At 41.0% G+C, this 15,612-nt stretch overlaps 1 protein-coding gene across 1 annotated transcript; it reads left to right on the forward strand.

Annotated features, from left to right (window-relative positions):
- Positions 1-2,399: 2,399 nt before the first annotated feature.
- On the forward strand, positions 2,400-13,109 carry opn8b (opsin 8, group member b). Its single transcript, XM_034900623.1, has 4 exons — positions 2,400-2,593; positions 8,565-8,858; positions 10,110-10,435; positions 12,132-13,109. Exons 1-4 carry the CDS (start codon positions 2,512-2,514, stop codon positions 12,465-12,467), a joined length of 1,038 nt encoding a protein of 345 aa, XP_034756514.1. The 5' UTR covers positions 2,400-2,511; the 3' UTR covers positions 12,468-13,109.
- The last annotated feature ends 2,503 nt before the right edge of the window (positions 13,110-15,612 follow it).

Here is a 15,612-nt window from a genome sequence, read left to right on the forward strand (position 1 = left end):
GGCGCAAACTTGTGAGCTTCCAAATATCTACTCCGAAGCTGTTGGGGGGGGCTCTAGAGAGAAACCTGGGTGCAAAAAGCAGAGCAAAGAAATGGCCAAAACTACACAGCTCCCCTTTAACCCTTGTGTTGTCATCCAGTCAAAATTAAAAACCAACACTTTTGTTGACTCTTTTTATCAATGTATTTAACTTTTTCTCACATTTTTCAACACTTTTGATGCTTTTTTTTTAATGTTTGTCACTTTTTACTACGTGACACTAACTTACTAACTTTAGTTTTACAGTTATCTTTGGAATTTATGGGCAATAAACTGCTTTTGTTGCTGCTTTTTATCGATGTTTTTAACTCTTTCTTGCGTTTTTGCTCCAAAAAAAGCAGTGCGTACCTGTACATGCGTGACAATAAAGCTATCTGTATCTGTATTTGTCAACACTTTTGACGCTTTTTTTCAATATTTGTCACTTTTTTTTCATTTTCAACATTACGTAACACTAACTTATCAGCTTTAGATTTACAGTTATTTTGGGAATTTATGGTCAATAAACCTAATTTATGGGAAATTATATCCAACGTTTGAGTTAGACAAGCAGAAATTAGGAATTATTTCGACTAAAATGAAAGGAATGGATGTTGATGGATAATCACAGACTGGAATATGTCAACTTTTACTCAATAATTATTTCACAACCACTTAGACTTGTTTTTAAAATGCTATAAAATTAAATAAGACGCCCCAAAATGAATGAAACTAGAGATTTTTACTTGGCAAAGAGCGTTGTGTGGAATCAATCATGTTATTTTGGGGAATTAAAAAGAATATTGATATGGGAATACAGGTCAATTTGAGCCGAGGACAACATGAGGGTTAAGTATAAAAAAAACTCTAGTAGTCAGAGGGTCCATTTTCCGCCCTCGACCCTGTCCTGAACTGAACGACAGTAGCATTCAGTTTTGGAAAAAGTTGCAATGTCCAATAAGAAAGGAGATGTAAACAGCCCAATTGTGTTCATGTTTTAAAAGATAAGAACTGCATTCAACACAGGTCTTATTGTGTTCCTGTGGAACACTGATCAATGTTATTTCAAAGTTAGTTTTAATCTTTGAAGAGAAGTCGTGGGGGATTTGACCTTAAGGTCCTGATGCATTTACATGACACATTCACCCAGAAAAGGCCAGGATGTTGTCAACACCTTCCTTTCCGACTATATCCACTGTTTGTCAGACAAACAACACTCCAATCAACACCTCACACCTCCAAAAGCCAACATTTACTAATCTTTTGAAAACTGCTTCGTACTCTCCACACGGAGAGGCCTTTTAGCTTTAAGAGTCTGCTATTATCATACTGTTTCTTTCACACTCACCCTCACACAGCGGTAAAACATCACATCTGAGATCTGTCCTGCACCTGGCTGTTAATGAAGTGTGACTTCTGCCAGATTGTCTGACTCTGGACCGCAGGGGTCACTGAGTCTCCACAAAGGATTTTCCGTTGCAGGTTAGACAATGATGTAGAGACTCCAGAGAGAAAGACTCAATCTAGAAAAAAAACTAGATTTGCCACAGAAAACATCCTTTCTTTATGTCACTCTACTTTGATTGATCGTGTCAGTCAAAAGGCTGTGGATGTCCAATTAGACAACCGTCATTATTAAGCATAATTAGAATTTCAATTCACAGTGACAGCTATGAATCCGTGTGATCCGAGGTGCTGCCGTGGGGGAAAGAGGGAAGCAATTTCAGCCAAAGCTCTTCATAGTGGACTGGCCCTGACTGACCGTAACCTAGGAACAAGAGGCCTGTTGATATGTTGTCCAGATGAAGAAAATAACATCATAACAAAGGGTCATAATTAAGATTTTTCACATACTGAGCCCACACACACATTTTTTTATTATTTTGGATCTTCTTCAGATCTCCTTTTACAGCAATCTTCCACTCAGAAACAATATCCTTTACCTACATAACATTCACACACTCTTATATATTTACATGGTCAAGTCCACAGGAGAATATGTCCAGAAGTACAAGGAAGAGAAGGAATAAAACATGATTAACCACCTTGAAGATAAGCAATGTAAACAGTACAAGCATCAACTTAAAATGGATTTGTCATTTTTATTAATTAGGCTAACCATCTCTACACTGGAAACCAAAATACAGTTTGTGGGTTGATTTGTTTTTGTTGTTTTAAAAGTAATATCCGATTTGTACCAAAGAGGATTAGGGCCACTGGTGAAAATGTATTTCCCAACTCAGAATTCTCCTAACTTTAAATTCAGAATTCTGAGAATGAAGTCAGAACTCTGAATTCCTACTTAATGTCTCAGAATTACCCCCACCACACACACACACACACACACACACACACACACACACACACCTCCCGGACTCTGCCTACCTTCTCGAGGACAGATGAAGCGGACGCCAGGACGCATCAACATCGGCATCTTTTGACTTCTCCATCCTATGAGGACAGATCACTTCCTCTCCTTCTTGTCCATTACGGATGGCAGTTCAAATGGATATCTACTCCTCCACGTTATCCCCCGCGCTGGACATCTGCACAGGTTGTTACATGCTGGTTGTAGGTAAGTTCCAAGCCGCGCGTATACTTGAGTGGATAATCTCACAAGATGCTGCGGTGCTCTTAAATCTCTGCATCCCTGCTCGGCTCCGTTATATGGAGCTATATTGGATTAATTGGTTTCCCAGGATATGAAGATTTGTAAAGAGAATCAAAACGCACTAAATTGCACTTTTCCGTAATTCATTTTTACGCACGTTTTTACGCACGTCTCGTTTAGACCTGGCTAAAGTCCCCGCTGCATCTTATTTTCTTGCAGTTTCTTAAAAAGTGTTTTAGCATGGATATGAGAGCCACACCATGTTCATAAATGAATCATTTTAATCACGCTGTGGGGACTGAAGAACGCAACAGGTTCCCCACAATGTCAGTCATTTAATTGGAAGACTTCGTTTTCAGTTAGGTTTAGGGTTAAGCATGAAGTGGCCATGATTAGTGTAAATCAATGTCCTCCAAAGGGACAAAAACAGAAGAGTCCATGTGTAAGTGGGTAGCCTTTAACCCCATAGAACACATATTCTTTCCTATACCATATAACTGTATCCATGTGTAGTGCTATAATTGACCTAATTGGAGGAATTCAGATGTACATTATGAACCTTTGTGTGGGCTATATGTAGTGAGCATTAATGGATATTATTCTCTTGCTGATATTTTAACCATAATACTGTATGTGTGTATGGATGGATGGATGTATATCCCATTCATTTCCTTTTATTTATGTGCAAATGTAGCTCGCAGCTTCAAAGATTCCTGCAGCGCGCATCTGCTCACATCCTCCCTCAACAGGTTTGCACTCACATCATCTCCCACAGCCATTTGGAGCCAGCATTAGAGGTAATCAGCTGGATGACAAACGCTGCAGCCATCCTCCTGCTACTCCGCACATGATGACTGTCTTTATTATAAAGCAGTAAATCCACTGAACTACCAAAGGCGGATATGGCAGCGAATTGAAAGATGGATGAAAGAAGCTCAGGACAGACACACTTTTTATGTGAATTGGCGAAACAACACGCAGACAGCTGAAGCAGAATGAAAAGCCATCATGTGATTCAAACCTCCACATTCCGAAGGGATTTGTTATCTTAAACGGGCCTGGTTGAACTTCCACTTCACGTCTGCGGTTCCTCCCTGCTTATTTCTCTGCTGGCCACCAGGAGTGTGTGGCTGATTCTATCTGTGTGGGTCACTTGACGTTAAAAGAAATCTGACTATTTTCTTGGAAATGGAAACAGATTCAGCAACATTAAAACATGTCAGTGCTCTTTATGAACTTTCGTTTCTTTTGGAGCAATGTGACAACATCCCAGATGACGTAAGACATGGGTTGAGACTTTAACAACCATAAGGAGAACAGAGCGTAGAGACAATTCATATAATGAGAGAAGGGTGAAAAGACAAGCTAATTGGTGACAGTGTTTGCATGGTGATAGAGCGGTGGTGTGTATTTGTGTGTGAGAGAAGGTGTTAGGGGGAAGATGAACAAAATAATGTGATCAAAAATAACTAGAAAAAGGATAGAAAGAAGATATGGCATACTGTACAATACAGTATGCCAATACGATTACCTCATTTGTGTTAAAGGACATTCAATATGAGGATTATTGGCTTATTATAAGGTTGCTGTGAATTGAAAAGGTTTTTTCAGTTCCATCACAAGCACAAAGATTGTCATACAGAGTTGTGAGTCTATGCATGTACCCTGTATGTACCAATTTCATCCAAGAGCTGCAAAAAAAAAGGTAAAAACAGGCTGTAGGTAAATTATAGGTGTGGTGAGAAAAGCAAGGACCTCCCCATGTTAATTAGTGTTTTCTTTGAACACACACCCCACAACATGTTAATATAAAATGTGAAATGAACACACCTTGTTCAATCGTGTACCCCAATTTAAATGTGAATATCTAAATGGACTTAAACATAGACAGAACGGTTGTCCTCTGCACATGGCCTTTTATGAACAGTGTAAGTTCTGTTTTTAACTATTTTACTAAGTAAAGCTGAAATCAAATGAAACAAATCTACCAAAAGATTCAGACTACTCCACCTTTAGTCAAAGGAAACCCTCTCCACCCACTAATCATTTTCCCACAGTCCCTTAGGTCTAATATTATACTAAGTGTCCAGTGATGTGGGCCATTACTGGGTCAGCCTGGCCTGGTTCCAGCCGGGACACTGACTGAATAATGCATCACATATCATATCTCCTTTGTCACAAAGTCACACAGAAGATAGTGAGATTCATGCACATGGATGCACACTGCCCTCCTAATATGGTCATTATTTGTATAGCATGCAAGGTGTACACAGAGGATTGAAAGAACACGATGGACTCCTCAGAAGTGGGAAAGTCACCGGACGCCACAATCTTCAGAAAATACACAGAGAAATCCAGAGAGTTGCGTGGAGCTGCTAGTCTTAATTATCTTTGTAGCAACTCATTTGGTTTGAATGTCACGGACGGACGTCAAAAAGTTACACACCGGCGTGTTTTCGTTGTGTCTCGCTCCGTCTTGTTTTTCCTCTCTTTGTTTTGGTGTTGAAACATTTGATCCCATGGAAGGATTGTGGAAATGGTGCACTGTGCCTTCTTCAGTTTGTGTTGTGTACCTTTCTGTAGATTGTCATCTAGACTGCACTTTGGCTTAAATGAAAAAAATTGTTTGCAAAAAAAAAAGGAGAAAAAGTCACGCACCAAAGCTTTAAGCTAAAGATTAAGTGAAGGATGCTTGGAGATGATGTCCATCTTTAGCTTTCAATCCCCCATTCTGCATCCTCCACCCCTCCCCCACTACTCCCTTCTTTTACACCATCTTTCATGTAATCCCTTTCAGTCAATAGTGTACTATCTGAGACCCTTACTGAGTCCTGTAAGGACTAGGGTGAAAAAATCATCCTTATCTATCTCTCTATCTATCTATCTACATTACATACTGTAACTGTACCCTCTTTAGACTCCATGTGATTATGCTGGGTTATGTTAATGGTTTTGACTGTTGCCTTCAGATTCTGCTTGTGGTCTGCCCAAAGGGCCTGAAGCTGAACTACTGTGTGTGTGGGCTCCCATTTTTCTGCTAACCTACAAATCAAATCAAATCAAAAGGTATTTCTATAGCACTTCGCAGCAACCAGCTGGTATCCAAAGTGCTTAACACGAGAATGGGTAAAATCGTATCATACAATAGAAAGAGTGAACATAGAAAACAGTAAAATCAGAAAAGGTTACAAAGAAACAAAAGACTGAAATTGCCCCACCACTGCAGGTATTAAAAGCCAATGTAAAACCAATGCAGGGGGATGAGAATGGGAGGGATGTGTGCAGGCTAGATGTATTTGTCAAAAAGCGAGCAGCAGCATTTTGCACAAGGTGAAGACGTGAGACGGAGGTCTGAGTCTGACCAACATAGCATCACAGTACTGATACTGGGTGTGGGGGCTCCCATTTTTCTGCTAACCTTAAACCAAGTGGTAAGATATTTGATTTCCTAGAATCAATTAGGCCTAGTGCTTATGGAAGCTTAACGCAGCATTCATTTTAGGTGAGAATCACATATTCTGAGATTCATAACCTGCTTTTAACTTCCAGTAAAAAACCTTTACAGCTGCACTTCCATTAATGGGATTATCAGTGAGCTGTTAGTTTGGTCTAGATCGGGAAAAAGCTTCAAGCTATGCAGGTGAAAGTTCAATGTTTTGACATTTGTGTTACATATACTCCATTCATTTGATATCTGTTAATCTATTGTTAGAGGTCCGGTTTAGCAAAACTGGACCTTTTAACTGTTTAAACACAAATCCCCATGTTTAATCTGAAGACTGCTTCAGTTTGTTCTCTTTTGGGACACCCAGAAAGCCTTTCTTAAGTCGCCAGGTTGGATCATTGGTAGAGCAGGCGCACATGTACTGAGAGGTTTATGCCTCAATGCAGAGGTCCAGGGTTTGAATCTGACCTTTGGGGTTTTTTTTATACGGTGGCAGTAGCTCAATCTGCAGGGAGTTGGGTTGGGAAACAGAGGATTGCTAGTTCCAGTCCCCGTACAGACCAGAGTGTGGATCGGTAGCTAAAGAGGGACCACTGCACTGCCGGATACCCTTGAGCAAGGCACCTTACCCCCCCAACCGCTCAGGGTGCCGGTCTAACTGGTAGCCCACTTACTCTGACATCTCTCCATTTGTGTGTATTTCAAACCTGTGTGTAGTAATTGCTAACAAACAGAGTGTAAACTGTAATTTCCCCACTGGGGATCAATAATGACTATAAATTATTATTAACACTTGTCAATAGTGGTAGTTAACAATCTCTTTAAGTATATTAATTGGTGCTTGACAGCATTTTCAAACCTTGCAGCCTTTAACTTGACGAGCAGAGAAAGCTAATGCAGTAGCAGATGTTACACCAGAAGGGAAGTGTACACAGACTGTGTAAAAGGAGGTGTACTGTAAGTCCCCGGGGCTGGACTCTATACATTACTTATGGCCATGTGGGCTGAGGTTATAGTATCTCTACATTTTTAAACAGGGTCAGGGTCATTCAGTTCCCTACGTGCTGTCTTTCTCTTCTGATTCAGACACTGAGGCACGTGTTCTTGTTCTGGAAATGATATTCTTAGATGTGGTGCTCACAGTGAGATATATTTTCTCTCCCTATTCCTAAGGTATGACTAAATTTTAGAGTTAATAGAACAGAATGCCTTTATTGTCATTATACACAAGTTCAGTACCAGTAGGCTGTGAAGTGAAGTCAGTGCATGGTGAGTTCAAGGTGGTTATTGCTTTTGGGAAAAAACTGTTCTTGAGTCTGTTAGTCCGTGTTCTGATGCACCTGTAGCGCCTTCCTGAGGGCAACACGTCAAACAGATCAGAGCCGGGGGGGAGGGCTATCCTTGATGATGTTCTCTGCTCTGCTGAGGCAGCGGGAGGTGTAGCTGTCCATCAGGGAAGGGAGAGGGCAGCCAATGATCTTTTGTGCTGACTTTACAACCCTCTGCAGCCTCTCCCTGTCTGCTGCGGCGCAGCTGCCGTACCAAACTGTGATGCAGTAGGTCAGCAGGCTCTGGATGGACAAGCGGTAAAAGGTCAGCAGCAGGTTGGAGTCCAGGTTCCTGAGGACCCTCAGGAAGTGTAGTCGCTGCTGGGCCTCCGTGATGACCGCTGTGGCGTTGTCTGTCCGAGAGATGTCAGCGGAGATGAGGACGCCGAGAAACAGGAATCCTGTGTGGATCCTCTCCACGCACTCGCCGTTGATGTACAGGGGGGTCGGGTCAGTGCTGTTCTTCCTGAAGTTGACGATGATCTTGTTGCTGTGGGCCGGACTGCAGTCGTGGGTGTAGAGACAGTACAGGAGGGGGCTCCAGCCTCCTGCCGTGCTCCTTTACGGTGAACCGGGTAGTGCAGCAACCGGATCTGGATGGGGTAGCACAGGAACTAGGCTTATCATTGTGCCTCTCTTTTGCAGGCCGGACCTGTTCATCTCCTCTAAGCTATAAAATGACTGTTATTGGCTCCCAGGCAACCTCCATGCTGTTTGTTGGACTTTCCCCCACCCTTGGGTACATTACACACATGACCGCTCTGTACCCTTTTTACACACTTCAACATAATGTTGGATCAATGTGTTTCCATTCTGTGTTTCTGCTTGTCCAGAAGGAATACATCCTGTTTTGGTTTTTTTTGTTGGATGCAATCGATCAAGGCGTCCAAAACAAACAGAGGACTTGGGTCATTCATGCATGTAATTAGCCTGTCCCATGAAAGAGAAATAATAGTGTTATAACTCTGCTGTTAATAGCTCTAATCCAATCTATTTAAGCAGTGTGACAGAGGTTCTGTTTTAATGGTGCCTAGTAAATTGTCTCTTAAGTTCTCGCCATGCGGGACAGCGTAAGCCAACACAGAACAGGGATCTGATAACATGCACAAAAAAGAAAGCAGAAGTCCACCTGAATCTTTTCTCTCTGTCTCCTCTCCGCCAGCTGTTGTCTCCATTGTGGGAAACGTGCTGGTCCTCATCGTGGCGGCCAAAAGGTCATCGAGGATGAAAGCGCCGGAGCTGCTAAACGTGAACCTGGCAGTGACAGACCTGGGAGCGGCTGTTACCATGTACCCCCTGGCGGCGGCCTCTGCCTGGAACCACCACTGGCTCGGGGGAGACGCCACCTGTGTCTATTACGGCCTGATAGGGTTCTTCTTCGGCGTCGCCAGCATCATGAACCTAACTTTATTGGCCATAGTGCGCTTCACTGTGTCCATCAATATGAAGTCACCCAGTGAGTAACTCAGGGCTCCAAAAGCCTCATAACATTACTACCTGGTGTTTTCAGACTTAATCCCAATGCACATTTCATGCAGCAACTTTCAACCCCTGTAAACTTATAGTTCTATACTCCAGGAGACAATGCCGTCATTACTCTATGGGTGATTCATCTGCTGGCAAAGGATTCTAGTAGTGATGAAACCTTTGAAATTACTTTGCATGCAAGATGGAAATTGGCTCCTCTTACTTTTACTGAGAAAATTGAGCAGCCTGTTAGGGACCTATAGCAGTTGTTTAGTTTCAGTAGTAGCATAATAATACCAATAATCAATTCTCGCATCCGTCCAGTAAATTTACAGCTCTGGCCGGCTGCTAGTTAGCTGGAAATGGGAAATATGTTGGAAGTTTTGTATGAATGAAGTATATGACGTGTTGATTAGTGAGGTTTAGAAGTGGTGGCAAATTTTGTTACCTTTGGACAAAGCCAGATTAACTGTTTCTCCGGTTCCTGGCTATCGCCATATATTTATAGATGTCAATCGATCAATCAAGTTCGTTTTCATATGCACCTTAGTACAGAATACCACAGCAATGAAATACAATATGCCTTGCACTCTATCTTATAAATAACATAGATACATTTAAAAACATCTACAATTTCCAAGCACAGTAGACACAGCAACTAAGTTCAATCAACCCTCATGTTTTTGTCACGTGAAAGCATGCAAAATTGCATTAAAAAACAGTAATAATAATAACCATATATGTGCCGGCCTGGTGTCTCCGGTAACTTCTACCCGACTTCAACAGAGTTGAGTTCAGGTTACAGTTGGATTTCCCCCCCTTTCTGGTCTATATAGATATCCCTGCCTGTGCTGAATTACTTTAATTCATTTATGAATCATTTATATTTTACTATTTTACTATTTATGCCTCTGCTGATTTTTTTTAAATTGCCCGTTTCTCTGGATTAGGAGACCTAGACCTCCTGTCAGTGTGGACAGTTTTCCATAGCAGTCAGTCAGCTCCTTCTGGTCTTATATCAGCAATATGTTTCGATATTTATTACAGTATGTGATTGTCGCATCTCGCATCCATGCAGTCAACATGTAATTTTTGGAAACATAGGAATAAAGCATCTCTCTTTTGCATGAATTTAAAGCTGCTTCAGATTGTGCTATAATAAAGCATCCCCTATCTGTAATGTACAGCGTGGTTAACCAACAACGGAAACAAGAAAACCTTCTTTTTTTTTTCTCTGCAGATGAGAAAATCAGCTTCAAGAACGTAAAGATCCTGTGCATGTGGACTTGGCTGTACGCTCTGATCTGGGCTCTGTTCCCCATTCTGGGCTGGGGACGGTACGGCCCGGAGCCCTTCGGCCTGTCCTGCTCTCTTGCCTGGGGACAAATGAAACACGAGGGCTTCTCTATGGTCATCGCCATGTTCTCCTTCAACCTAATCATGCCGTGTGTCATCATCATCTGCTGTTACTTTGGCATCGCCATCAAGCTCTATCTGGCCTACCATAAGTCAACGAACAGCAAACGAGTCCTTAATATTGTCAAGCTCCAACGAAGGCTGTTAATGGTGAGTCACTCTTACTGTTGAGAAAGCTCTATTATTATAGTTCAGTCAGAACCACTTTCTTCATGTACCAAGAACCTATTAGCATAAGTAATTAGCATCGAAAAGAAGGCCGGCAACGTCAGCGTCCCTTTGAAAATCTTTCTCCTTCATTTCCTCTTTCCACATGGGCGAGGCTACCCCGATGTTTCCCCTCGTCTTTTGAATTCGCCTTTTTAGGCGACAATCCTCCATTATGAACTAAAGTGCAGTCCACGCCTCTCATTGATCTCCTTCTCCGTTTCAGCTGGTTTCAGTCACGTGATGCTGGCTCTGAACGAAAAAGTGATGCTAGTGCTTTATTTTCCTCTCAACAATTATAATTTTTTAAAATGCGGTATGACATGGAAGCCTCCTTGGACTTACCCTTCCATCCATCTTCCATCCATCTTCCACCCGTCTTTGTCCGCTTATCCGGTATCGGGTCTTGGGGGCAGCAGCGCCAGCAGGGGACCCCAATGTAAATACAGTTAAGAAATTCTTCCCTTATGAGGATAAGTCAGATCATTGGCCGAGGTCATTTTACACCATTTAGGGGATATTTATGAATGAAGACATTGATTTTAGCTAATAAAATACTTAAGTCAGACAACATAAAGATGGGAGATGGGTTGCAAGTGCTAGCAGAGATACAAGGTAGGGTGGGAAAAGCAGTTTAAACAGAGCGCTCTATTTAGAAATCCAATCATAAGTGTACCATCTAACGATTCGTGACTTCAATCAGGTTCTGTTTAAATTAACCACTGTGGATGCAAAGGGGGGTTACACTGCATTTTGGTCATGAGTTGGAGTGAACTTTGGAAGGGATGTTTAGGCGGCTTTCTTTCGACACATCCAGCATTGTTGTTCCGACACCACATCTGCTTAGGATGGAATCAGCTGAGCCGTCAGCTGATGTGCTGGCTGAGGGACTGTCAGCTAGGAGCTGAGATAACAGCCCAGCTGAACTCTGGGCCCTGCCTGAACTTATGCTATGCTCCATGTTTGAGGACTCTCAGTGTAGGTTGCCTTATGACACCAGTTTTCCCTTTGGGGCTTCAAAACTGAATTAATAATGATTATATGGACAGGGGTCTGTTAGGGATGATTAAATTGGCATTGAGAAATAGCATCTTGTTTCAGTTTCTATACTGTCCAGCAGCACAGGTACCGGATATAAAAAAGACTGGTTACTCTTTTTATGTAGCCCAGAGACGTGCAGACACCTGTCAAATGTTGCATAGCCTAACTGGAGGTATTTAATTGTTTGGATAGGATAATACAGGTAGAATGGCAACAGATGTAAGGGTGTCTATCTATTGAAGCTAAAATCCCAAACTAATTAAACAAATGGATAAAACATGCAAACCAAGTCTTTTTTTAATTTTACTTGGGACACACACCTGTAGTGTACATATTGCCAGTTCCATATTGGTAAGTCAAGCCAGCTTTTTAGTTTTTGGGGGCTTTTCCCTTTATTAAAGCGACAGTGGATAGACATGAAAGAGGGAGAGAGATGAGGGGGTGACACGCAGCAAAAGGTCGGATTCTAACCCGGGCCGCTCCAGGACTCAGCCAAGGGGAAGAAAGCTCTTACTGGTGATCCAGAGTCTCCCCCGAGGTTTATAATTTTCACATCTTTTTCCCTTTTTACTGACTCTATCCTCCTGTTCTGTTGCAGGTTGCCGTGCTTGTCAGCTTAGGCTTCATAGTTTCCTGGGCGCCCTACGGAATAGTCAGCCTATGGTCTCTTTTCAGCGACAGTAGCACCATCCCACCTGAAGTCAGCCTCCTGCCGTGCATGTTTGCAAAGGGCTCCACTGCATACAACCCCCTCATCTACTACATCTTTAGCCAGGGCTTCAAAAGAGAGGTAAAGCAGCTGTGCTGGTGTTGCCGCAGATCTAACCCATGCCACATCTCCAACAACATCAATGACAACAAAATGTGTATGGTCGATGTTGATGTTACGTCTAGAGTACAAGCAACGTTCACATTGGAGGAGATTGAGGAGTAAAAGACAGTTATTTGGAGTTGAATGGATTTTTTGGGGGATATGAGAAGACAGACTTTTGTGCAATTAAATGTGGGGGAAAAAATATGTAATCTCATAATGTGTTATCTCACGAATGGTATGACGATAGAAAACACCTGTAGGGAAAAGCTGGCCTTTTACGTGTGTGGATACGATTAATGAGAAGGCATGTTTGCACAATCTGTTAAATGCTGTGAAAGGTCAACCATTTAAGCAATTATTAGAGTTAATTCTATGTTTACAGGTGGCTAAACCCTAAAAGTCTTGTGATCCAGAAATCAAGGCCTTCTCACTGTTGAGTAACAGCCAGATGTGACAGATTTTTATTATTTAAAATCTCGGAAATCATTCAGGCCTCACTTACGATGCATGATCAGTAATGATGCCGAGATACAAGACACATGAAAGATGAAGCACAAAACAAATAAATGGTGCTCAATTATAAAAAGAATTGCACACAGAAGGGAGGCAATGTGAAATAAAAGTCTTAGAGTAACAGTAAGAGTCAGACTCAGAGCTAAACGGTGGGACATGAGGAATAAGGCAAATTGGTATGCAAATTATCCAGTTCAGCAGAGATGCTATATATGGTGGTGAAAGTCCAATGACAGATTGATGGATAAAAAAAAAACACGTCAGACTTTGTCAGTCAGAGTACAGTGGTGACTGTGATAGGGGTCTCCTGTAATGAATCTGAGGGCCGAGTGATAAACTGAGTCCAGGGGTATGAGAGTGGAAGCAGCAACATGTCTATAGCTTATGTCACCATAATCCCTAATAAATAGACAAATACAGTACACAAATCATCTCTCTATCATCTCTTACCTTGGCCTTTGGAATTCAAATATCCTTACATCATCACATACCCTTCACCACACCTAGAGATTGGATTTTAAAAAAAGAAAACGGAGTCAAATATAAATTATTTAAAATTAAATTAAAATGCTTCAGAAGAGGCAGGGATATATACACCAGAAAGGGGGAAATCCCATTCATAACCCCTGGAAAAATCACACTCTGAGCTATATTCACAGACCTTTCTCCCTAGACGACACCGGAGACACCAGGCTGGCATCAGTGTGCAATCAATTTTCAAGTCACCAAGGTGTTAATAGCTTAGATTTCACTGGAAAGTCCCATGATAGTATATAACCATCTGCGACTGCACCAATTTGTCCGTGTTCAAATCACAAGTCAAAAATCACCTTTTTACTGCTGCTTTCAATGTTTGATTTATGTGTGTATTTTAGTGTGTATTTATTTTTTGAAGTGTCTGATAAGTGCTCTATAAACTAAACACATAATTAATTTGTGTTACTATACACGCTTCTGCCTAACAGGGCAGCGTTTGTCTTGTTTATCTCAGGGAATATTCTTTTCTCCTATGTTTACCTGCAATCTAAGAATTCCCTTTACAATAAGCCGTACTGAATGGCTACTCTGATACAAATAGTTTTTGCTCAGTCATGTGTAGCTTTTTTTTCTATTGCATCTTGTAACTAATTTGTTGAACTGTCTAGAATTTGTGAATTTAGAGTTATGAACAATGCATTTCTGTGTGCCTAATTCATTGTTTCCATGTTTAAAAATAAACTGACTGAATACAATAAAGTGGCGGACAATGAATCCCCTTTAATATCAATTCATGACACTTTCAATTTTTTTTTTAAGCGATCGTCCTAATATTAAGAACCCCTGTCATAACATATCCATTACAGCTGCGATGCTGCCCCACCAACTAGTAACATTATTAGCATCAAGATGCTTTATCTAAATTTCAAACAATTGAGATAACATATATGATTAGGGAATGCAATCAGTCTCTGCTAGAACACAATTAAAAATGGAAGTGGGATTTGTTTTTCGACGGAAGGTTATAATTCATGTTAAAAATCCACTATGTGATCATTCTTATCTTGGAAAAAGGGGTCATAACAAGAATAATTTTCTGAATTGAGTCCGGAATACATGTTTATCACAGAAAATAAGGAAAGGCCATTGATATTTAGGTAGTACAAATGTAACTTGTACCATTTTTCTTCTTGTAAAAATTTGAAATGGGTCAATTTGACCCGAATACGATGGAAGGGTTAAGTCAGCGTCTGTTGGTGCTGAGCTGAGGACTGCAAGTTACAAATCCGGTAAATAAAAAAATCAGCGGATGTGACATTAGAAGTGAGCTTACCAGACGGGGTTAGCCTGCTACTGGCTTGAGGCTACATTAGCAGCTGCTAGCATCACACCTGAATCTCACGTCAAGTTGGTGTTGAAAACAAAAAGGAGAATGCACAGAATGAAAATGAAAATATTGCTGGTCCAACAATGCTAAATCTGTGTTATTCTAGGATCATCAAAGTTATTACAATCATCCCGAAGGGGGCATGAATGACTTTACATGTTATGGCAATCATTCTAATAGCACAATTTAACATGATTGTGTAAATATGGAATTAAGTATAGTAAACTGAAGAGGCTGCATTGAAAACTGAGCAGTCTGTGAAAGTAACATACTGTCCTTGTGATGTTTTCACTCAAATGTGTTTCATGGCGTAATAACAATAACTCGCTGAAAACAGAACTTACTGTGCTCGTTATTGCTGCAGTGGTCACAGTCTGACAAGTACACGTGCTCCACCTCCATCAAGCCAATGACTGCAATTTACTGTCAGAACAATGTCAAAATAAATCATCCTCCCGGTTTTCAGTGTAAGCTCTCTACCAATTACATTGGGTTTGAGATACTGTGATTCAGATAAAAGAGTTGACCTTTACCTTACCAGTGTTCAAAAACTATTGAATTTACCAACTTCTTCATTTCCAAAAGTGATTATCTCAGAAAAAAGGTGTTGCAATTCACACTTCACATTTCCAAAGTATGTAATTTATTTAGACCAAAGAGCGCAACATCTGATTTAGAATCACAAGTATAAAAATACTATTTCCAAATAAATTGTGATCACTGTTTGTGATTTTATTTTTGAACTGAAGCAAGAATTAAACATAATGCAAGAGATCAAGACAACAGAAGGCCACTTTCAAGATGATACTATCTAACATAAAACCTTTTGATTTTTGATTTGAATTTCTACCCCTCCATTTCCACCGCCATAGCACTCATAACATCCAG

This window comes from Etheostoma cragini, chromosome 18, assembly GCF_013103735.1.
Source record: "Etheostoma cragini isolate CJK2018 chromosome 18, CSU_Ecrag_1.0, whole genome shotgun sequence".
Taxonomy (NCBI): domain Eukaryota; kingdom Metazoa; phylum Chordata; class Actinopteri; order Perciformes; family Percidae; genus Etheostoma; species Etheostoma cragini.

Excerpts from the sequence above, each read along its gene's own strand:
- opn8b (XM_034900623.1), top strand. The coding sequence starts at position 2,512 with ATGGCAGTTCAAATGGATATCTACTCCTCCACGTTATCCCCCGCGCTG. Across the intron at positions 2,594-8,564 it reads TTGTTACATGCTGGTTGTAG|CTGTTGTCTCCATTGTGGGA; the intron begins GTAAGTTCCAAG and ends CCTCTCCGCCAG. Across the intron at positions 8,859-10,109 it reads CATCAATATGAAGTCACCCA|ATGAGAAAATCAGCTTCAAG; the intron begins GTGAGTAACTCA and ends TTTTCTCTGCAG.